Below are 23,928 nucleotides of genomic sequence, written 5' to 3' on the forward strand. Positions count from 1 at the left end.
GCCTTCTGGCTTCTAACTGTAGGTGCTAAGCAAAAAAGACACAGGAAGTGGCAGAGGGATTCCCTCTGGGGGCCTGGGCTCACAGGCAGAGTGGGGTGACCCCAAATCTAGGGCCTTCTCTTGGGCCAGCTGTCCAAGCCACAGGGCTGGGGCTGTGCCCAAGGGGGCCAAGGGCCGGGAAGCACCACCTTGAGCCTGGAGCCCCGAGGACATGGAGGACTTGCCTTAAAGGACAGCGCCTCCAGCCAGCCCTCTGCGTATTTATCTTTTATTAACAGTTTATCCTCGCTTTTTGTGTTACAATTCCATGTTTTGTCAAAGTCTTTCAATTCTCATTTTGATAAAATAAATAGAGATAAATGAACCCTTAGGTCACACTCTCTCAAGCCTCTGTAACTTCATGATTGAATTTTCGCATCAGACCTGTGAAGACAGCCCCACTGGGGCCCCCGCGCTTGGCCTGGGGATAGTTTTGTCTCAAAACAAACAGAACCACACGTGAGCTCAAAATGTGGAGTGGAACTGCTCTGTGAAATCGGCTGTGGGCAGTCAGCTTGGCCTCTGTGGGTGGAGCTCAGCTTCTGGAAGGTTCCCAAGTCGCCGTGTCTGGAGCACTGGGTGAGCTGAGTTTTCTGCGGCCTTCCCCACCCGCACGCCGCTCACTCACCCAGCACACGGTAGACACCGTCCTGGAACCTTCTGGGGGAGCAGTCACGACCAGCCCCTGGCCCAGCCCCGTGCCCTGTCCAGCCCACCCAAGTCCACAGCATGGCTCTTCCTCACATTCCCATTATTGGCCTCTTACCGGCAGAGTTAACTAAGCCAGCTCACTCCTCTATCTCTGAATAATCCTGATTCCCAAGGAAAATGGAAAATATGATTTTTAAAATATCATCATTGTGGTTGTGTCTTGTGTTCCAGGCGTGGCTGCTCAGCGCCCCGCCACAGACGCGTGCATGCAGCGGACACGCATGAAGCTGCCGCCCACCCGGGAGTCCTCCTGTGTCCCTTGTAGGTGTGAGCTGCCCCCACGTGTGTGGGGACAGAGGGTTGGGGTGGCGCTGTTCACCCCTAGACACTCGGGGCTGGGCAGCCCCTCCACGTGTGCTCATGTGATGCGTGCGGGGCGCGGGTGGGGAGGCCACGGTTCCCTGCACCGGCCGGGGAAGAGCAGCACTTGAGAGAAACAAGCCCTGTGGCCCAAGGGACCTGCCTCTCCTTCCAAACCAGAGCCCCTCCTGCTGACACTCAGAAGGCAGGCCTGCCTGTGGGGAGGGGTGCGCTCGGGCTCTGGGGTGTGGCCAGACGGCCTGGGGTGATGACCAGCGGGTGGCAGGCCACCTCCATCTGTCCTTCGCTCAGTCTCAGGCCTCCACCTCTGCCAGCGGCCTCAGACCACCCCAGAAGCCCACGCCAGGGGGCACGCAGCCCCAGGAGCTGGCTTCCGTCTGGTTTGGGGACTAATGCTCGCATCACTTGGAAAAGAAAACAAGTGTGTTACCCCCTTAAAAACCTCAGACGACAATAGCATGGGCGGGGACTGGAACGTACAGTGACCGTGTCCTCGGTCCGGGAGCCGTGTCTCAGCAGAGCAGCGACCGTCACACCAAGGACTCCAGCAGAGCCCCCTTCTCTGGGCTCCTAGGCATGACAGCGAAGACAGACAGACAGACAGTGCGGGCCCTCTCGAGCCCTCAGCAGCCAGTTCGGGCCAGTGTTCAGGGCAGCGTGGTGGGTCCCTTATGTACAAGGCGGCCTGCGGGGAGGGGCCGCTATCTGACTCGCTTCTCCACCGAGTACACGGAGATGTAGTAGTCGTTGCTGCCCACGGCCAGGTGCGGCTGCGGTAGGGAGGAGAGAACAGGGGGTGAGCAGCTGGGGGGGGTGCAGTCCAGGCCTGGTCACCCCAACTCTGCCCGCAAGGCTGGCGCGGAAATGATGGGCTCCTGGGCCACACAGCTGGTGCAGAGTCCTCACCTCCGCCCTGTCACAGAGAACCCGCCCGCTCCGCACACCGCCCACATTTTTCTTTTCAGCATGGCCCCCCAGGAACAGCTCCGGGAACCTCATGCCATGCGTTTTGGCAGAGAGCCACATGCCAGGCTCCTGGGGAGCCTCATGCCACACGCAGGCAGGTGGGAGAATCCTAATTTACAACACGGCAGCCCTCAGCCACACAGCTGACTGTAATTTAGGACGGTGCCGTCACCCGGGTCATGGGGTCTGGGCTGCTCCTACCCCGGAGACTTTTCAAGGGGAGTTCTCTCTGGGGCTGGGGTGTGTGCAGGGCCCAGAGGGGTCACAAAGAGTGGGGCTACTTCATGTCTCCCCTGAGTGACAGAATTTGACGCTGCTTCCAGAGGGAGTGCAGTCTGGGGGCTATGGCCCCTGGAGATCCTGGGGCGGCCGACTGTGGTGCGGGGCGGGGGCCTCTGCCTGCTGCTAGCGCCTCCCCGCACCTCCCCAACCCCCAGGGGAGGTCCAAGGGGACGGGGGCAGAGACACAGACCCAGTGTGGGTGGAAGGCCAGGCAGCTGATGGCGCCGACCCGCTGGCCCATGAAGCCGTCGTAGTACTTGATGTGGTTGATCAGCTCTCCGCTGCCGTTGTAGATGGCGGTGAACTGGTTCATGGAGCCGCTGCACACAAGAAGGCCTGGCGGTCAGCGCGGGCAGGTGGGCGTGTCCACGGGGAGAGGGGGCTCCTCTCTGGTCACCCCCACAAGGGGGCTTCAGCCTCAAGGGCTGTGAGGCCAGGCAGGTGAGGAGCAGCAAAGGGGCCCCACAGTCCCTCCACCTAGCTCTCCTCCATAGGTTTGGGGGTGGGTCGTGGTGCCTGCTGTTTTACACAGGGCCCTGGGAGCCGGCTGGGCAGGGCAGGGGGCAGAGAAGAGGCAGCACTTACCACGCAATCAGGTTTGCCTGGGGGTGGATGTCAAGTGCCGTCAGCCCCTTCACGATCTGTAGGACATTCACAGACTCCGGCAGCCGAGGGTCAAAGAAGCGCACGTCCCCGTTGACGCTGCGGGAGGGGGGTTCTGGTGATGCTGGTGGGCATACCGGGGCCCAGGATGCACCACGTGCAATCAGGGGCCATCCACACATGCTATTCAAGGCCACTGTCCCCTGGACCCTAAGAGTGTCCAGGGAGGCCCCTGGATGGCACATGGGCCCACCCCACTGACTCTGGCGCCAGGCCTGCTGCTGAGCCCCGGGGACCCCTCCCTAGAGTCAGAAAGGGCCCAGCCACTGAGGCACACAGCAGGGTGAGCAAAGACCCGGGGGAGGCTGTGAGTTATTTGTTCATTTCCGGCCAGATATTAGATTTTACATAGCGGGGATGTGGTGACGGGTGGGAGGGAGGATGGAGGTCACCTCTTCCTGCCCTGGGCCTGGCAGACACCGTTTTGAGAGCTGTGTTCTGTTTCCACATTACAAACAAGGGAAGAGCATCTCTTTGGAGAAATGGTGGCTTTGTGACAGTAAATTACATTTGCTGTCCCTTTAACGGGCAAATAAATATCCGCTGCTCTCAGCACAGGATTTACCAGGCAGCAGGAATGGATTTATGGGCAGACGGTGGATCCGCATGGTGATCCCAGCACATGCCCGGCATGATGCTGCTGTCGCGGGAAGGCTATGCCCCGGTTGCCTCGTCCACCCCCTCTCCTGCCACCCACAGGATACCCGCAGGCCAAGCTCTCCAGCGGGAGGACCTGCTGTCCCTGCCCTGGTGCCGGCCCTGACCTTTCTGGCCAGTCCCAGAGCAGAAGTTAATTACTACCTTGAAATGCCATATTTCCCAGCTGTTTAAATACCAAGGACATATTTTAGATAGAGGGAAAATAATGTTTTTACAGCAAAATGTCTCATGAATATTCCACGCTCATTACCTGACGCTCATGATGTGGCCCTCGGGGTGCTTCTGGAGGTAGGCCTTCACCACCCAGGCCGTGTGCTCCCGGTAGGTCATGACGCGGCTGGAGGGGAGGAAGGAGGGTCAGGGCCTGGGCACAACTGTGGGTGTCCCTGATGCTCCGAGGCAGAGCGGACTTTCTTTTGAGCAGAGGGAACCAGGAGTTTATGTGAAGTGTCCACAGTCTGCCCATGCTGTGAAGTCAGCCCTCACTGTCTCATGTTCACCGTGAGTGACTGAGTGACCTCACACTCCTGGCATGCCCCTTCCTGGGCACCTCAGGCCACGCTGGGACCTCTGGAGGCGGGGTGGCTGTCATGCCCTCTCGGGGCCCTGGGCACTGCCAGCCCCCCTACCAGGACTTCACACTGTATCTCCCTGTGGGTTTGAGGGCTGGGACCGAGAACCCTAGACTGTAAAGCTGTTGAAACAGAGGGACACGGGCTTTCCTGGAAGCCTGGTGCAGTCCGTGACTGGGAGCAGGATTGGGATGCATGTGACGGGGAGATGGGCTCAGAGTGTGACCCCTGGGAAGGGTCCAGGACACAGTCACACCCAGCACACACAGGTCTCTGCCCAGGCATGCCCAGGAGCCCCTGTGTCTCTGTCCTCAGATCTCAGGAGGAGGTCTGGAGACCCCAGCCCCTCCCTCACAGCTGCTCTGTGACCCTTGGCTCTTGTCGATTTGCCAGATTACTGCCTGCCCAGGGAGGCTTCTTACAATAAGTCTGATTGACATTTGATTCACATACAGTAAGAGTCTCCCATAAGCATGTATTCACTGATTTGACATGTTCTTACAGCTGTGCGACCATCACACAATTTTAGAATATTTGCATCATCCCAGAAAGGAACCTTGTTCCCCCACTTCCATGATGGCTGCTTCTGCTGGGCAGTATGGGTTTTCGGTTGGGACCCGCCTGCTGAGACCTGCAGGGACCATGCAAGCCAGGGGCTGCCTGGGGCCCACTCATCATCCAAGCCTCAGGCCCAAACTCCCGCCAGACTGGCTGGCGCCCCTGCTGGCTGCCTGGATCCATATGGGTCCTCCCGGCTGCTCCCAGCCCTGCATCCTCATGGCTGCACTCTTCCTGCTGGTGTTACCGATGGTGTTCATCAGCTTGGGCCCAGCTTGGCCCTGTCCCCTGTCCTGTCCCCTCCCGCTGCCCTCCCCCCGAGGACTCCGTTGGCTCCTGTGGCTGCACATGGGCCCACCTGCTGCTCCCCATTCCCTGGGACAAGGTGGGTGTTCAGTAAACATCACCCGGGAGCCTGGGCCTGTGCTCCTGTGGCGCTCTCTCATTTACCAGCCGTATGTGACCAATATCTGGACCTCCATGCTCACCGGCCCACACAGGGCATGGTGCAGGGCCCCTGGGGGCCTCAGCCCAGGGCAGAGTGGAGGTGCCCAGAGCGACCATGTGAACGTGTGTGGCCCAGCGTGGCAGTGTCCACAGTGTCCCTAATGCCATCTCCTTGGCTATTCACAAGTTTGAACTGGGAGGCAGTAGCCTCATGTGTTCAGGGGGGAATGGAGGCCGGGAAGGCAGTGCCTCGCCGGGACATTCCCCCTCAGCCTGTGTTCTGAACAGCCCGTCCACGGCTGGTGGGAAGGTGTGCTCCTCCACGCGCTGGGGGATGTGGCTCTGGAGGGAGTGACTGGCTGGCCCTGGGGGCTTGCTCCCTCTGAGCCCAGGAGATGGAGGGGTAGGCGAGGCCCAATTACCATTCGCTGAGTGCCATCCTCCTGTCGTAGACACGGATGGAGCCGTCGCCAAGCCCGGCCACGATGAGGGAACGGTGGGAGTCGCAGGACAGGCTTGTCACGCAGCTGTCGGCACCTGTGGGGATGTCCTAGGGCCGACACAGACCCGTTAAGCACCCTGGTGTCAGGGCCCCACCCGCGCCAGCGGCGGAGGAGCTGGGCCCAGAGGGAGTCAGGCTCCATCTGCCTGAGTTACAGCCCGGGACCCCAAGGCCTGCGGCCCAGAGGGCAGGGTTGCAAACACCTCTGCACCCATTAAACTTTCCAACGTCTCCCTCTCTCCTAAGGAGGAGGATGAAGCACATTTCAGCAGGAGGAATCCTTGTCAGCTCCCTCTTAAACCTCCTAAGTAGTTCAGGGAAGGGTCCAGGAGGAATCCTGCTGCCCATAAACCATCCCCTCGCCTCTCCTCCTGGCAGCTGTAAAAGCTGGAGAAGGGCAGGAGGTGTGATGAATGCTCAGCAGGAAAGAGCAGGAGACAAAAAAATGGGCCCCAAGAGGAAGAAAAGTGCTTTTCCAATCAGAAGAGGTTTGCAGCTCCTCAAGGAAGAAATCCAACAGGGAAAGAAACCGAATCATTGTATCCGTTTAAAAGGTGGGAGGCAGCCTGACTGGGCCTGTTTTCCTCTGTCCCCACCTCTGGGGACACTGCCTGCTCAGAGCACTTCCATAGACCCTCATTCTTGGCCCTCGACCTTGAGGGCGAGCGGAGCTGAGGAGGAAGGCGGGGTCTGTGAGCACTGGCCCGCTGTGCCCCTGGGGAAGCCCCATGTGGGACGGTGTGCTCACCTGCACCTTCATCTCGCGGTCCGTGTCCCAGATCCGGATGATCCGCACGTCTCCCGAGCTCATGAGGAGGCCGGTCTCCTGCTCCCAGTCCACCACCATCCCAGCTCCTGGAGAGATACAGATGGACACCAGTGTCACCGAGGGAGCCTGGTCTGGGCAGTTGCTCAAGCAGCTGGTGCCAACCCATAGGGTGGGTCCCCAACCCCACACAAGCTTGAGGTTGGGGTGATGATTCAGAGCCTCTCCGTATCTCTGCTGTTTTCAGGCATCTGCCAGAAGGACAGCAGCATCTCAGGGCCATTTGTCCAAGATGCCCACGTTCCAGGACACCTGGGCATGACTGGCAGGTCTGGAGACTTGAGAAGGGATGTCAGAGACACACAGGTATGAGTCCTCTGGGTCCTTCAGTCCCCTGGGGGGGTGAACAGCTTTGTGGCTGCCCTTCATGGAGGCAGGGGACTGACCACAATCAGTGGTGAATGAATCAAGGGGTAGCCCTTCCCTCGGACTGGGGGCGGGGGCTGTAAGAACCTTCAGCCTCCCTAAGGGCAGCACTGACCAAGAGGGACTCTAAAATAAGATTTAATTTAAAATGTTTAATTGTATTTCAAACATACAGAAAAAAGACAACAGAAATCCCTGAACACACCACTCAGATCTAAGAGTTGCTAATATCTTGTCATTTTTACTTTTTTTTTTTCTTGAAAAGAAATGAAATTTAAGACAATGAAAGCCTCACGTGCCCGCCCTTTCCCCTGATGAACTGTTCCCAGGTTGCAGGCATCCTCCCAGGCCTGTCTCTGTGCATTCCAATGCAGGGCCACGTGTCCAAAACCACAGAACATATCCCCGATGTCTCATAAGTTTCCAATTTCAACTGAGAGTATATTTTCTGGCAACTTGTGTTTTTCCTGTAAGGTTATATGGTGAGGTTTCACCCAACCCTATGAATGCAGATCTGGCTAATTCATATAAACTTGTGGGTAACATGCTCTTGGAGAAAGAGCCCTTCACTTCCATGACCCCCTGAGTTTGTAAGCCACACCACCCTGATGACATTTCCATGCGCCCTGTGCATAAGGAGGCGGCGGCAGCACCAGGAAGGGGACATGTCCATCTGCGCTTCACGCCTCCCCAGGAATGGCCATCCACTTCCAGAGTGGGTGCTGGCCTGCAGTCTCAGCAGAGATGGACACAAGGTATGGTTTCCCTAAATCCTGGTCAGCATTGGTGTGTGAAGCCTGCATACATTAAATAATTCTTAAAAAATATTTTAATTAATTTATTTATATTTTTGGCTGTGCTGGGCCTTTGGTGTGGTGCAGGCTTTTCTTTAGCAGTGGAGAGCAGGGCTCCTCTAACGGCAGCGTGTGGGTTTCTCACTGCGGGGGCTTCCCTCGTTGTGGAACACAGGCTCTCGGCCATGTGGGCTTCAGTAGTTGCGGCAAGCAGGCTCTGTAGTTGCAGTTCTGGGCTGGAGGGCACAGGCTCAATAGTTGTGGTTCATGGCCTTCGTTGCTCCAAGGCATGTGGGATCTTCCCGGGTCAGCTTCGAAACTGTGTCTCTTGCATTGGCAGGTGGATTCTTTACCACTGAGTCACCAGGGAAGGCCCCTGCATATGTTTTAATATATATTCTGACGCTGATGGTTTAACGCATATACTGCAAATATCCTCTCCTATTCTGTCACTGACATAACTTCATGTATGTTTTCTTTTGGTCACACCGAAGTCTAAACTGAAGTCACCGTGCTTTTTCATACATCTGTCTCTTCTTGTGGCAGCAGCTCCTGTGTTTGCCTCTGTGGTTTCCCCTTCTCTCTCTGGGAGTGCCCACTCTTCTCCCAAATTCCTGAGCTGGAGGGCGTGACTCTCATTTGTTCTTTTCTGATATGTTCCCTTCAGGCTACAGAGTTCACCTCAAGTGCCCAATCTCTCTCTTGAACCCCAGACTCTCATCTGTACACATCACTTCAGGTTCCTGCTCAGATCTGAGTCCCTTGACCCTTGCTCCAGAGACTCCCAGTGGCCTCCCAACTGGTCTCCCATTCTGCCCAAAAGGGACCAGCTTGGTCCTCTTAACTGGACCCTGTGCCTGGAACGCCCCTCTCCTGACATCCACACAGCCCCTCCATATTGTGCTCAGTCACCTTCTCAACCACATGAGGCTACAACGTCTCCCTGTTCCAGAGGCATCACCTCCCACACACCCTGCCCCGTCCTTCCTGTTTTGCCAGCGGCATTTGTGTCTACTCTGCAGAAATGTCAGCTCCACACAACAAATGGACCAGCCTTTGTTTCACCTTTTAGAATGCAGTCTCTTCACTGCAACACCCCTGACACCAGGCAGGAAGAAACACCTCAAAGTACCATAAAGGTTTCTGCGGGTGACAAGGCTTCAGGCATGGCAGATGAAATGGTATGACATGTGAACCCCACTTCTGTCCGGGAAAGCCCAGGTCACACTGCAACCAGTCAGCCCACAAGCAGAGCCTGAAACCAGGCCACTGCCTCCCCTCATGATGTGCCTGGTGGGCATTACGTGAATGAATCACAGAGGACGCACCCAGCCAGGACCAGACTTTGGGCACCAGGTCACTGCAGAGGCTCAAAGACTCCTAAATCCGTGGACAACTGCTGGGGTGGCCTGTATTCTCAGGCATGCTTAACAGTCTGCTGGGGGCTCCGTGTTGGCCCTGAGGGGTTTTCAGGAGCGGTCCTCCATTGAGAGCATGGGGCCAGGTGACATTTGGGATGCTTTAGGATCATGGAAACAAGTTGCAGAGAGTCTGGGGGGACCACACAAGGACTGCGAGGGGTCTCAGCCCCAAGCCTCTGCAGGAAACAGAGAGGAGGCTGTGGCCAATCCCGAAGGAGTGAGAAGGCCCACCTGGCCTTCAGATGAGGTGGTGGCAGCTTCCTTCTCGCTGCATCTCCTTCATGGTGGATTCAGAGCCGGTGGGAGCCTGCCCTGCATTAGGGCCCAGCCCAGTGACTTCATTTAAACTGAATCCTTCTCTCAAATACATTTGCCCTCTGAGTGCTGGGGGTGAGGACTCCAACACATGAATTTGGGGAGATATAGCCCCCACTCCAGGCCCCAGTGTCTCCATCTGCAAGGAGGCACTGAAAGGTGTGTCCGTGTAGCCGTCAGAGGATCTGGGACATGGGTCACACGAGTTCTGAGCCCTGTTTCAAATCTGGACTTTCTGATGTGGACCATCGAGCTTCAGATTCTGGTTTAAACTAGTTCTAAAGCACGGTGAAGCCAGTAGAGATAAGAAACGGGTTTCCTAGGGTTTTCCCAAGGCCTGAGCATGTTGGGGAGGCAGGTGCCCCGCACGTGCAGACAGTTCTGGGCAAGGCTGCTTTCTGAGCTGAACCTGACTGTGGAAGCTGTGTCTCCTAAGACAGTGAGCTCCTATCCGTGGAAGAGCCTCAGACCAACGTGAAAACTGTTGGGATAAAAACAATAGTCTGCTCACACCCTGGCCCACCTCCAGGAAGAGTCCTTCCTGCATCTGCTGGCCCCCACCTCATTCTCCTGAGGGTCTGGGGTCCTGGCCTGTCCTCCAGCCCAGATTGGAATGCAGTCACTGGCTTTTCCCCTTGAGACCTTTCCCAGCCAAGCCTGTGTCTCGACCTCTAGACACAGCAGAGGAGAGATGATCTGACTCATCACGAGTTGGGAAAAGATGATAAAAAAGGTGACACTCTTCTTTGATGTGTTGAGCACAAGGAACAAAATTGATGGCTGTGATTTAAGTAAAACTCATAAGATAGGAACATCATGATCTCGAACTAGAGTGCAGATTCCAATCACTTCGTTCCTGGGGAGCACGGCCTCAGCAGTGTTCCCCCCTACCCCATGCCCAAAGAAGTGACAGTGGTGCGGAGAGCCCCAGCCCCCTGGTCCCCTGGGCCTTTCCTGTTTTTCAGGAGCAGGCAGGCTGCTCTGGGCTCCCCTCCGGAGGGTCCCTCCTCCTGGTCCACGCTGCTGTCTTGAGGACACAGAAGGTGCCTAATGGATGGAGGCTGCATGCGTGCTGCAGCCTCCCCCCTGCTGGGCGGGCATCCTGAGTGCCCAAGAGCACAGTCCATCTAGTGTGACGTTGCTCTCACTGCCTGGGAGCCAGGCGTGGGGTGGCCCTCGCCAGGAGGCAGAGACTTTTGGCTGACTTTATTCTGGATACAAGCCCTGCTTACATGTTCCTCTCCAAAAGCTGGCCAAAGAGGGGATTTCTTCATTAAAATATAGGCGCACGGTGCAGGGAGGGTTGAATAGCAAGCTCGAATGTGTAAGTCAGGGACCAGCATCCAGCTGAACCCATACCAAGCAGGCAGTGAGAAGAAGAAACACATGGTTTCAGAGGCTTAGGTCCCTGTGATGTCCATGATCAGCCCTCTAGGCTCAGTGGCCGGTCCAGACTGACCTCGAAGGACCCCCCTGGAAGTCTAGACTAGGCCCCTGAAAACCAACACAGGGATCTGACTTCTGAGGACCCATTATGTGGACCTATGACTAAGGACTCATCACCCCCAACCTGAAATGCCCTTGGGAGTGATGGTTCTAGAACTCCAAGGAGGAGGGGCCAGTCCCCACCCCACCAGCACATGCGAAAACCTCAGACCTGAGGGATGGCGACCCCCATTGTCTCCCCGGGGACGCAGACGCAGCGCCTCCCCATGAGGTAGGGTCTCTCAGGGCCTGTGAACACTTCTAGACAGCTGGCAGGTTCAGAGGCTCAGGAATGGGCTGGCAACAGAAATCTGGGCTGTTCAGGGGCAAATGATTTACCTAAACTTCAGTTTCTCACTTAGGGAGATGGCCCAGGACACTAGGCAGCTGCGAAGGATCAGAGCAGACCCGGTGTGGGTGTTCCCTGTCAGTGGGGCTGGGCACACGTGTCCTGGGCGAGGAGGGAACTGTCATTCCCCGGAGCCTGTGTGCCTGCCCTGCGGGCCCATGGGAGCCACCACCCGGCCTTGCGTCCTGCCTCCAGCACTGAGAGGGCCGCCCACTAAGATTTGACCCCAGATGCCTGCGGCGCCAGAGGCGGCGTGCAGCTGCGACAGGAGGGCGGCTGTGGCCCTCCCACCCGCACGGGCCATCCCAGAGCTCTGTGGCTGGCGCCCTGCTCGCTGCCCAGCTGCTCCAGGCGACGAATACCAACAATTGACCAAGGCCCAAGTTCGCGTCCAGTTCACACACGGGTGCTCGATGATCTGTTCCCTGCCCTCCGGGGTCACTGCTGCCTTCCACGCAGGCGACAACTAGGGGTCAGGGCTGCTCTCCTCCAGGTGCCCCAGGGAAAGGCTGAGAAAGGTGTCCTCTGGTTTCTCTTCAGGACTTCAGGGAAAGTGACCCTGTCATTCCTCTGAGGCCCTTTCTGAGAGAAACCCTTCTGGTTACCAACCCTTCTGCTGCTGTTGGCGGAAAGCGGAGGAGTGAAGATGGAGTCAGTCCTGGGTTTTCTCAATTTTTCCTTCATTTTGAACTTTTTACTGGAAGAGTCCTTTGTAAAATATTAAACTGTGAGTTTGTACGTTTGTAAGGACGTCTTGTTCTTAGCCTCCTGGGACCCCCTTCTCCATCCTTCCAGTTCTGATGGCACGAGGGACCGTGTCAGACCCATGGCCACCACTGCCTTCCTGCAAGGAACCCTTGTCATTGAGAGAGCAACTAAAGACAGACCCAGGATGGAGAGTTCACCACAGGGCTGGTCACTCTCTAAACTCAGATGCTGCAAGTTAAAGGTTAAGAATTCTATCCGCTGCCAGGATTCATAAGGCTCCATCTCTTTACAATTTACCCCACTAGTGAAATTAGGAGAGAAAAGGAGTCATTTCGAGCGTGTGTATTTTAAGTTTGCCAACCCAGTGTATACATAGGCAACTGCAGATGGGCGTTTTGGTAACTATCAAACTTATACATGGATTTTCAGATGGAAACAGATGCTTCAAAAAAACTCTGCATTCAATTCTGGAAAGTATTCTCTTTTGAAAAATTTGGTGGGAACACAAATCCCACTCTGGAATGACACCTCTGTCCTAATGGAATCGTGAGACGTCTTCCCTTGGAGCCTGAGAGCTGCGCCATCCTCGCTCCAGCAGATGTGGACTGGGATTACTCCCGTTCCAAGGCTGTTGTGAGGGTGGCATGGAGCTCAGAACTGAACTGTCCTCTAGCCAGTCCAGAGTGAGGCCACTGAGGAGGCCGGGAGGTGCGCCCACGAGGCCTCGGCTCCCAGGGACGGTCCTGTCTGTGGCTCTCACTGAGTCTCTTTCCAGAGCTGCACGCAGCCACCTCATTCATCCCATGAGACCTGAGTGCTCAACTAGTGAGGTCTTTTGTATCAGAGGAGCATATGCGGATGAGCGAATAAGAAAAACCATAGGCCTGACCCTCTGCCGCCTGAGAGCACAGTGGGCAAGTGAATGTCACTGTGCAGAGCAGAGGAGCCGGCTCCCACCCGGCCCTCACAGATAAGGGGAAGGCACTCACCTCCCTGCTTACTGTGGTCAAGAAAGATCGAGACCTTTCGGGCCAGACCTGCGAGGAAACAGGGATTATGGGCTTGATGAAAGGGGAAGCCGGCCAGCCAAAGCCAAATCAGCCAGAATTAAACACACCACAAAGAGTCAGGGAGCACCATGAAGGAAACAGAAGGAAGGGGCAGACAGTGGCCCGGGCCAGGGCTGCAGTCGGAAGAAAAGGGCCAAAGTACCTACGAACGTGAAAACTCAACATTTGGAGGTTTTGGCTAAAAAAAAACTCAAGATGGGAAATCAGAAGGTGCTGAGACTCAAGGAAAACATGACCTGACATGCGTGGCACTTCCAGCGAGTGGCAGTTAGTGGCCGGACACACACACTGTTAGTGCGGCCCGACTGGCAGGAGCTGACCCACTGGCCACAGCCGGAGGAGTGGAGGCAACCCTCTGTCTAGGTCCTGAGTGAGGACGGCTCTTCATTCACGAGGCCCCGGGTCGGTGAGGAGGCCTCCGGAGAATGGTGCTTGTATCCAGGTGACTGTGGACACCTTGGCCTGACAGTGGGTGGTACCACTACCAGTGCTATTTCAGAACATGGCTCACTCAGCTTCAGGGCATGGCCAACGACCCAGACTGACTTCAGTTCCTCCTGACCGTGGGGGATCCCCATGAGGGGAGTGTCCCCAGGCTAACTGCACATGCATGCACAGGAGCATATGTGTTTACATGTGCATATGCATGTATGTGTGTCCATGCCTGGGTACACATGTACACACGTGAGCCAGGGGCATGCTAAGATGACGCGGAGACCCTGCACATTTCACACAACTTCTAAAAGGCAGGGGTTAGGGCTCCTGCAAGAAACAGTCTCTTTAGTCCCAAACCACTGGTTCAGATCTTTGCAAACAGGCTGCCACGAGAGCGACTTGGTGAGTGAATTCTGAGCTGGAGAGCATACAGGAGAACCTCACAGGCAGAGTTTCCTCACCACTCAGGGAGCGCCAAGTCCTCCCTCCCACGTGCCTTACATGCCAGTGTTCACAGACGACACCCCCTATGACCTCTGGAACTGAAGGACATGGTGGGCTGGGCCTCACAGGGTGCAGAGCTGTGTAGGATCCCTTGTCACAGGCATATGGAGGAGTTGATGATGGCAGCCCCTCCCCTCAGGGTACCTTATCCCCCCTACACAGTTCCAGGCTGCCTGGGACCTGAGACCAGGCGGAGGACCTCCCTGTGGAACACAGGGAGTTTTACATCGGCCAGAGAGGTATCTGGAGCAGGGGGTGGTGGCTGTTGCTTCTGCCTGACAAGGTCCCAGGGGCCCACAACCAGGACTCTGAAGGGCCTCACGCTGCAGGAGGGCCTCCAGACACTGACAAGCAATGGCCTTAGAAGCTGCTAGTTCTTCCCCCAGAATCACAACCAACAGCTCTGTGATTGTGAAGTCAGAGGCCAAGATGAGTGAAGAGAAAGAAAGCAGGTACTAATGGGCAGAAGGCACCCAGAAGTTGGCAGAGGGGCCAGAAATCCATCAGCCTCACCCCTTGGTTACTGAGCTTAAGCTCCTGAAATGGAAATTATACCTCTCTGGCCCTGCTGGGGTTGCAGTCCCTGTGCTACAGAGGGAAGCTGTGGAGGCTGGAGGGTGCAGGGGTGCCTGGTTCTTGGGGTGCCCGTCCCAGGCCCTGCAACACACAAGCCCCTTCCTGTCCTGACCCTTTAAAGCAGCTGGCCTCCCAGGTGCCCTGCCCCTTCTACTTTCCACTCCTCCAGAAAGAACAAGGAAGTAACATCTTCCTTTTTGCTAAGTCCACTGCTGCCTGGTCAAACGAACTCTGGCTTAGCCGCCAAGGAGTGCCCGCCCAAAGCCCCCCTCACCCCACCTGCTGACAAAGACTTGGAGGCAAGACCCTCATCAGCCCTCACCAACAATGCCTGTCATGGGAGATTTCTGAGACCGAGGAAAGGGGGCGGGTCCAGCAGGAAGGAGTCTGTAGGAAACACGTCTGTCTACACCAGTGGAACCCATTCTCAAGGAAGGGTTGCAGCACACACCTGGGCCAGGAGCGCCCCCCCCACAGGTGATGTTTGGGGGAGACAAGTGCAGGGGCGCCCCAGGGCTGTACTGCTGTCACCTCAGCTAGACCCCGTCACCCCACCTGCGTGCTGTCTCCTGCACAGGCAGCTCCTCTCACCTTCACTGGAGCAAAGGCAAGTGACATTGTGGGCAAATAACCACAGATACATCATTTGGGGGTGGCAGGTATTTGGGGTAGGTGGGCCGTTGCAAAAGGAAAAGGCTAGACAACAGCATATTCACTGGGCCACCAGTGGGCTCCCCACCTTCCCATCCTCTGGCCTAGCCGGAAGCCTGACCCTGCTCTCTACCAGCTCCTGCCTTCCCTACACAGGGGTCTGTGAAATGCTGGAGCCTGGGACGGGTTGCCTGCTGGGATGGCAGCACGAAGCTAAGGACTGAAGACCGCGACTCATCTTGACCAGCATATCCTGCAATGTGAGCGTGAGCACCTGAGGACCACAGGGAGGCCGTCAGCCACCTGTTCTGCTGGAGCCTCAGCACAGGCCTGGGGTGGGGCTGGCGGCTGAGCGGATGGAAGGTGGGGGCGCTGCAGGGCAGAGAGGAAAAAGCAAGAGAGAGATGGAGGGACCCTGTGATGGCAGCTGTCATGCATGGGAGCACAGGACCGGGCTCACAGGGGCCCAGGCAACAAGAAAACAGCTGTGGGGCTTGTGGGGTTCGATACAAAACTATTTTGTCCCTGAAGAAAATGTAAAAATACTTAAAAAATTAACATATAAAGAAGTGTCTGCCGTGGAGCTGGCCGTGCCCCTGAGGGTGCTTAGATGGAGGAGAGAGAAGCAGTCACCCCAGCACCCGATCACCAGGGGAGGCCACACAGAGACCCCAGGTGGGCGGAGGGGGTGGGGTGATGAACCACTCTTGCCTCCATCTGGCACAGGCTTTGCGATCACTCTGGAGGGCGGCTCTGGAAATCCAGACCGATAGCCACGTAAATGCCGTGTGCACAGCAAGCGCCAGGCTGAGGGGTGCAGACCTCCCGATAATGGGCCTGGACCCAGAGACTGGCAGCTGGTGCCGGCGTCTCTCACCCTGGCCGTGGGGTTCCACCGACAGGCAGCACACAGAGTGGCGTCCGGCGGACACTGCAGCCACACCTCCTTCAGCCCAGAGCAGGCAGGCGGTGCACTGGCCTCTCCCGAGGACCAGACACTACCAGGGTGCCCGCTGTGTGCTCATGAGAGGGGATTACTCTGGGTATGAGGGGCACAGGATGCAGCCCCAGGCCCCGCCGTGCCCGCGCTCTCACAAGCAACACACGCTTCAAGCCAAGGACAGGGGCTGCGGGCTGCTCAGAACTCGGCAAGACACACACACACACACACACACACACACACACACACACACCCTCCCCTTCACCTCGCTGCAAGCAGGGCCTCCCAAGAGGGAAGCTGGCTTGGTTGGGACTCAGGAGCTCCGAGTGGACCGACCTCCTGCAGGACCCCGGGAGCACCCACCTCGGGTGGTGGGCAGCATGTCCGAGAGTCCCTGCCAGGCCGTCACCATTTCCGGGTTCTTTTCCAAATCAGCAAAGTTCTTCCAGACCCTGATGGCACCGTCATCTTGGGGAGAGGAGACAGGAGATTAAAACGCAGGCCTGGCTGCTCTGGGAAGAGGAGGAGGCCCCTTTCCTGGGGGTGCCGGAGGACACAGGCTGCTCAGGCCCACACCAGGCAGCCCGAGGGGCAGACAGTTCTCTCATCTGGGGAGGAGCCACACATAGGCAGTGTGAGACCCCTTCCGGCCTGACTTGGGGCTTCAGGGTGGAGCCCCCACCTCAGCATCCCTGATTTCCCCCACCATCGTGGGCATCATCTGCCAAGAAGAGCCAGTCTCTCATAGGGACAGGGCCTCTCTCTCCACCCTGTCACATGACTCAGGAGACCGGTGGGACACCCCTCCCTGCCTCTCCAGCCCCAGGAGGGGGCAGAGGTCCCAGTGTTCTCCGGCAGATGGGCAGCCAGGTGGGCCTGAGTGTGGGCCACCACCTGTCTGCCTGTCTGTATGTCCTTCCTTCCTTCCTCCTGGTGTTGCTGCCCCCAGGACCCTGTTCTCTAGCCTCACTAGCCCCTCAGGGACAACCTGGCCTTAAGCTGCAGAGGGAGTTCAAGGTCATCTGGGGACACACTGGGGAACTCACGTCAAGCAGAGTCCCTGGCTCCGCCATCTGCTGACCCGCCCCTGATCTCCGCTGAGACGTGACGCCTCCCTGCTCTAGAACTTAGGCCTCATGCTGCTTCCCCACTGGGACCTGACTCCCAAAGGGCCCTTGGTCCTTCTGCCATGTCTGCTGTTCCCAAGGAATCACCTCTCTGCCTCCTCTCTGCGCTCAGATAGGTTCAGTGTGACCTGTTGTCAAATGCCCCACAGACCCTACTGGCTCCCGCACCACTTCGGGGGTTTGTCTTTCTTTTTTTGTTTGAGGCCTGCCGGGAGGCTGCCTTGGGGCTGGGGCTGGACTCTATTTTCCTGGGAGGGCTGCCAGCAGGACCTCTCCCCTTAGGTGTGCCTTTAATGATGGTGGCCTTCGCTTGGGACTGGTGGGTCCCCTTTATCAAAAGAAGCAACTGAGGTCACAGGAACCCTGCTGTCCATTCGTGCTGGGGTCCTGCATCTGTCCCCTGCCGCCTCTGCATCCGGGTTCAGACCCCCACCATGGGAGCCCTACTCACCTGTGGCTGTGAGCAGAAGCGAGCAATCCTGGCCATTCAGATACTCCATGGCTGTGACCCTTGTGTACCGAGGGTTTCCATTGTGGAAATAATCCAGCTTCTCCCCTTTCTCCCAGTCCCAAAAGCTTCAGGGAATAAGAGAGGAATATGGTGAGTGATCAGGGAGGTACAGATGAAAGCCACAAGGAAATACCACCTGATACCAGCAGGTAAACCACCAACAAACACACAGAGAAGGACAAGTGTCATCAGAATGTGGACAAACTGGAACCCTGTGCGCTGCTGGTAGGAATGTAAGATGGCGCAGCCGTCACGTAGAACAAGAGCGGTTCCTCAAGAGAACTGAACACTGAAGGACCATGTGTCCAGGATCCCGCCTCTGTGTACACATTTAAGAGATGTGCACCCAGGTCACAGCAGTGTCACTCATCACAGCCAAAGGACGGAAGCAACACAAGTGCCCATTGATGGATGAAGGAGGAAACAAAATGTGATCCACACACATGGACCACTATTCCATCTTAAAAGGGAAGGAAGTTCTGACACCTGCTACAACACGGATGAACCTTGAGGACGGTATGTTAAGTGAAATAAGCCAGTCACAAAAGGACAAATACTAGATGATTCCACTTATTTGAAGTTCCCAGAACAGACAAATTCCTAGAGACAGAAAGTTGAGTGGTGGATGCTGGGCCTGGGGAGTGGGGAGGGGGAGTCGGTGTTTAATGGGGACACAGTTTCAGTTTAGGGTGATGAAAAAGTCCTGGAGGTGGACGGTGGTAACGGCTGCACAACAAGGTAAAAGTACTTAATGCCACTAAACTGCAAGCTTAAAAATGGAGAAGACAGTAAATTTTATGTTATGTATGAAAAAGGAGAAGAATAAGAAATAGGTAAGAACTCTGTCCATTTTATCAGCTATAAAAAGAATTGTCCTCATGGCCCTCTCCCATCAAGTGTGCGCTTTCTCAGTGACATGAGGGCAACAGTAGCTATGAGTTAAAGTGGTGTCTTGGTACTGACGCTTTCCCTTTGCACACTTGCTGCCCTTGCACTTGAGCGGGTCCGTCACATGCCCTGTCACTGGGGGGTCCTAACGAGCCCCTGTGCTCTGCTTTCTGTTCACTGCACAAGAACAGCCCCATCTTAGTGCCCAAAGCTCCTGTCCTGGCCCACACGTAATGGTAGTCAGGCTTCTGGAGCGCCTGTGGTAACGTGGCCAAGTGCAGCTCTGGAGTGTGTGGGCAGCATCAGGAGGAGAGGCATCAGCTGGCAAGTTCTCCAGCCCCAGCCCCAACCCCCGACATAGCCCAAAGGCTTGGGGCGAGGAGCTTCCAGGCCCGGAGGGGGCAGGGGGTATCCTGCCCACACGCCCTGGGGCTACCTGTTCTCCAGCTGAAAGGCCAGCCCCATAAGCGCCCCCGTACCAGATGCTGTCTTTGTCAGCGACAGCCACGCACGGCGTAAAGGGGTGAAACTTGACCACGGAGGGGACGCCAGGGTTCCTGTTCAGAAATATCTGGTCATCCAGCCTTGTGATACCTGCCGAGGGAAACACATGACAATGGGCCTCAATTTGCAGTAAATGTCAATGACGTGTTTTACAAAGGCTGACACCAGCCGCTCCTGTCTGGGGGATTGGGAGGGGCCCAGAGGAAAGCAGGAGACAGAGTGTAGGTGGGCTCCTGATGGCAGGGCCCTGCCTCTGCTCAGACAGGGCTGGCATTTGACTCATGGTTACGACAACCCGTTGGCGATATTCAGATCAGTGCACGCTGGTTAAGGTTTTCTGAAAAGAATGTCAAAGATTTTGGAACAAAGCTCAGTAAGGTGGCGATTCGTAACTTAGACCCAAGACTGAAGCTTTGGTCTGGCCATCACTGTCTGCAACCCAGCCAAAGTCCTGTGCAGAGGGAGGGGGCTCCAGTCTGGAAAGGCGGGAACCTTGAAATGATGGAAAGACAGCTGATCAAGAGTCACACAGAGGATGTGAACGGGGATCTGCTCCCCAGGCCCCAACACAGGTACCTGGGGAAAACTGCTATGGCCCTGAAGGAGTTCTAGAAGAACAACAAAAAGAGGATACCAGTGTGGGGACCATCAGATGGGTTCACACACGTATCTGCTGAAGGATGCAGGCTCATGCAGAGGAGCCAGGCATGCGGCCCCGGTTCCTGCCCATTGTGGAGGGCAAGCAGCCCCCATGACACGCAGCCCCGGGGTCACCCCCTCTGTGGCTGCTGGTCTTGGGTGACACAGAGAGCAACTGTGGTGCCCATGCTTCGTGAACCTGGCACCTGCTGGGCGAGCTGCTGCCACCCACGATTTCAGTCTTTTTTGTCTCCTTTTGCTAAAATAGCTAACACTGAAAGCCACTCAATCATCAGGATGGGATTAAACTGACAGGCAAACAGGTCCGGGAGGGTTTAACTGTTGCCCAGAGGTGCCCTCCCTGTCAGCCATGGGTTCCCCAGGGAGGGGGTGTAATTTGACTCAGGAAAGATGAGGGGACACTCAGGTCCGGAGTCACTGCAGGCATTCTGCACACATGCACAGATCTGGGCACGATGCTGCGTCACAGGGGCTGGCTGGAGGGGTCATAGATAGGGAAGGCAGCATTAACTCTCCCAGCTCATCTCCTGGGGCCTCACGGACTCGTCTGATGACTTTGCTGGGCCTGCAGGAGATATTCCACGATTCACATCCTTCCCAGCACACGGCTGGCCTCAGATGAAACCACTGCTTCACACAGAGTCCAGGCTCTGAGCACTACAGGCAGTGGAGGAGGCTGTGGCCTTGCTAGTGGCCCTGCCCTCTCTGCCCACGTCTGCCGGTGGTGAGACTCTTGCCTGCAAGCTCACTTGCCAGGGTCTCCAGCAGCTCAGCAGTTCCTTTCGGTGTGTGTCAGACAAGATGATCTTTTCCCCACAAAGACTGGAAAAGAGAACCCCTGACCCTAATTTACAAAGATGATTTTTTTTCTTTTCTGTCTGGAAAACCTGGTTGGTTCTCAAATGACCGGCTCTAACTTCACTCCCTGTGCAATGTTGACCAAAACAATACCAGCCCAGAGTGTGGCCTTTACTGCCTTCAGATGTTCGCTGCGTGCAGCAGACTGGCTCCCAGGCCGCCTGTGGGTACAGGGAAACCAATTTGTCCTGCTGTCCCCTTCGGTAGGCCCGGGGTTCTAAAGAATCACGGACTTCCAAGAAAACAGGTCCTTGACACCATAATTCAAAGAGCTCCTATCAAGCTGGGCGGCTCAAACTCTCCTGGAAAAATTGGCAGACTTTGAATTCTACATCCCTGGGGGCTTTACATCTAGAATGCACCTTCACAGAGGTGAGTTACAAACAACCAAGATTGGTTTTAGCAGAAGTGACTGCGCATTAATGGAATGTGGCCCAAGCATCTCACTGAGAGCACCGTGAATGCACTCGAAGTGCTTCTGAAACAGCATTGCTTCTGGAAGTGCTCAGGGGGCACCAGGCCTGGGCAGGTGGGCCAGGGATGAGATCCCGACTCCAGGCTGCCTGCAGGTAGGGATGGTCTCATGGGTCCTCACCCTCAACTTTAAAAAGTAACCCATAATACAAAAAAATTCTCTCGTGGCCCAGTGGCTAAGACTCCATGCTCCCGATGTGGGGGGGCCCAGGTTCAATCCCTGTTCAGGGAACTAGATCCCACATGCTGCACAACTAAAAAGATCCTGTTTGACGCAAGTAAAACCTGGCACAGCCAAATAAATAAATTTAAAAAATTAAAAAAAAAAAAAATAAAAGTAACCCTTAATAATCAAGGGAATTTGACAGAACAGGGAGAGAAGGTCATGAAAATAATTCCACAAAAGCATGAGGAGTCTGCTTATCTACTCTGTGCTGTACCCAGGGAGCATCGTCCACTGCCCAAAGCTGGCCTAGCGATGAAGGCTCAGGCAGAGCTGGAGACCAGCCCACCCACAGCTGTGGGGCCGAGCTGGCTCCTGGCCCTGGGGGCTGTGTGCTGGGGAAGTGGGAGGAGGGGCTCGTCCCTGGCGGGGCAGCTGCCCTAACCACAGGGTGGAGCCCCGCGGCTGCCCCCTCCCACCCTGCCTCAGTGCCTGGGGGTAGGGGCTGCTGCAGCTGACATAAGGGGGACCCGCGGCCCAGCAGCCCTCCCTGTAGCAGCCCACGTCCCCACACTGGTGGGGTGGGGTGGGGCGGGGGGGTATGCAAAGTGGGCAGTTACGGCACCTGTTGGCAAATTTAGTAAAAGGTTTGGTCAAAATGTGACTGATAAACAGGTCTGGGGTAATAGGGAACAATTATCTGGGGGCCAGGTTGGGTCCAGGCAAATACAACCAGGGCCTGATGTTTGTCTTCTGTCCCCATGGTGAGGACACAGGCCACCCCGCCATGGACCCAAGGGCCTGCAGAGGGCTTGCTCCTTTCTCTCTGGAAATGACAAAAGGTAGAAGTCACGACTGTCCCAGAGGCTGCCAGCGAGGAGCTTCCTTGGACGATGATCCCAGAGAGCCTCCATGTCTCCTTGGGGAAAAAGGCACAGAGTGCCCGGGGACCAGGCCTTCCCGGGCAGGTGAGTGGTGTCCCATGGCGGCACCCCTTCCTCCCTGGAGCATCTCCGCCAGCCTCGTTCCTTGCCCGCACCAGGGCAAGTGGGGGCCGGCTCACTGCCTGCGGTGACCCCTGGGGATGCCCCTTACCCTTCTGGATGAGCTGCTGTGCCTGCTTCCGGACGCGGGTGTTCCGCAGAAACCGCCACTCCCGCTCCTTGCGGATCTGACTCTCCAGGTCATGCTCTTCTGGAATCTTCAACAATTAAAAAAAAAAAAAATTAAGACAAGTATTTCCAGATGAGAGGGATCCCCCTCTGCAGGTACAGAAGAAACCTGGTTCTCTGGTCGGTCCAGTGCCCAACAGTAGTCAGAGCAGATCCTGATAGTCAGAGGGTGGTCACTGAGCCCGCAAACCTGCTTCCCTCCCTGTGCTGGGGGCACTGCCCCCTGCTGACTGCTGGGTGTGGAGGTTCTGGGACTCAAGACCTGGGGGAGGGCTGGCTGGCTCGGGGACGCAGAGCAGAGACTTAGGAAGCCCCTGACTCCGACAGCCCAACTGTACAGGCCAGAAGCTGTCACACTCTGATAGGGCAGCGAGGGGGCTGCTTTCAAAGCAAACAGAATTCGAGGCGGAGGTGCAGGGATAAGGGCCGGGTGTTTCCTGCAGGAGGGGACATAAAGGGCTCTGCTGTGCCAGACACTAGATTGACTCCTTTGTACTCTTAAATGCAAAATCAGAAAAGATGAGGTGTGCTCAGAGAGGTTTGCTTTTATTCTGATGGCAAAGGGAAATGAGGTTAGAAGATGAACGAGCTCATATGTGACAGAGGGCAGCAGCCAGGGCAGGGTTGCCCTGTGGTGCTGGAGAGGTAGCTGGGCCTGAAGGCGGGGCCTTCTCGCCCTTGGTGGGCAGGAGCCGCTGCCTGCCAGGCTCCACCTAACACAGCAAAGGGGTGAAGCTGGCATCAGACTCCATGTGGGTGGAGAGTGAGGAAGGAGCTTCGAACCTATACCTGGGAACTTCTGCCCATCAGCTTTTGCATGTGGAGTATGTGGAAGCTGGAATAGACCCCCTTCCTGGATAAAGGCCCTTCTTGCTTCATGGCTGGTGTGGTGCTTATGGGCTGTTTAGGAGAGGGCCACACTTAGCAAAAAATAAGTTAGGATTTAAGTTTACTATATTCAGAACATAATCACTTGTCGTGTAAAAATGATGTATCTTCTTCATCATACAGTCAACTTGCCTAACTCTGGTTGCCTGTTTGAGAACTCAGACCTGTCAAGTTCTCAAATATAAAAGGAATCAAATAAACTAGGAAAAACCCTACTTCCTCTTGGCTGAGAGCTAACCTGTCTTGTACTCAGCCAGGTAACACACAGGCAGAGGGAACCCATAATCAATATTTTAAGTCATCTTCTCTGCTGGAGAAAGCGTCAGGATGAAGAATGGTGAACGTGGTCACGTGTACATGCCTGTGTGCAAGTGTAGCTGAGAAGATGGGAAGCAGTTTAGGTCACGTTTTAGGCAGTTATTACACGAAATGGTCACGGAGAACTTTTGCGTCTTCTCAAATGCTCCGTGTTATCTCTGATCACAAACAAACAACGCTAAGCCTTATCTCATCCCTGTGCAC

The 23,928-nt window shown here is 56.0% G+C and overlaps 1 protein-coding gene across 2 annotated transcripts in view; it reads right to left on the reverse strand.

The window, feature by feature from the left end:
* Positions 1 to 252: 252 nt before the first annotated feature.
* RPTOR (regulatory associated protein of MTOR complex 1) overlaps positions 253 to 23,928 on the reverse strand; it is a 318,946-nt gene continuing 295,270 nt past the window's right edge. The window contains exons 25-35 of one of the 2 annotated variants that reach the window (XM_061144571.1): positions 22,442 to 22,547; positions 19,167 to 19,281; positions 17,740 to 17,864; positions 16,525 to 16,629; positions 12,975 to 13,022; positions 6,470 to 6,576; positions 5,642 to 5,769; positions 3,893 to 3,979; positions 2,905 to 3,021; positions 2,510 to 2,639; positions 253 to 1,841 (exon numbers count right to left, since the gene is read on the reverse strand). In XM_061144571.1, the coding sequence (XP_061000554.1) occupies positions 1,773 to 1,841; positions 2,510 to 2,639; positions 2,905 to 3,021; positions 3,893 to 3,979; positions 5,642 to 5,769; positions 6,470 to 6,576; positions 12,975 to 13,022; positions 16,525 to 16,629; positions 17,740 to 17,864; positions 19,167 to 19,281; positions 22,442 to 22,547 (1,137 nt within the window). In that variant the 3' untranslated portion in view covers positions 253 to 1,772. The remainder of the gene's footprint in view (positions 1,842 to 2,509; positions 2,640 to 2,904; positions 3,022 to 3,892; positions 3,980 to 5,641; positions 5,770 to 6,469; positions 6,577 to 12,974; positions 13,023 to 16,524; positions 16,630 to 17,739; positions 17,865 to 19,166; positions 19,282 to 22,441; positions 22,548 to 23,928) is intronic. The other variant, XM_061144572.1, reaches the window with a different exon arrangement.

This window comes from Dama dama, chromosome 5, assembly GCF_033118175.1.
Source record: "Dama dama isolate Ldn47 chromosome 5, ASM3311817v1, whole genome shotgun sequence".
Classification (NCBI taxonomy): Eukaryota; Metazoa; Chordata; class Mammalia; order Artiodactyla; family Cervidae; genus Dama; species Dama dama.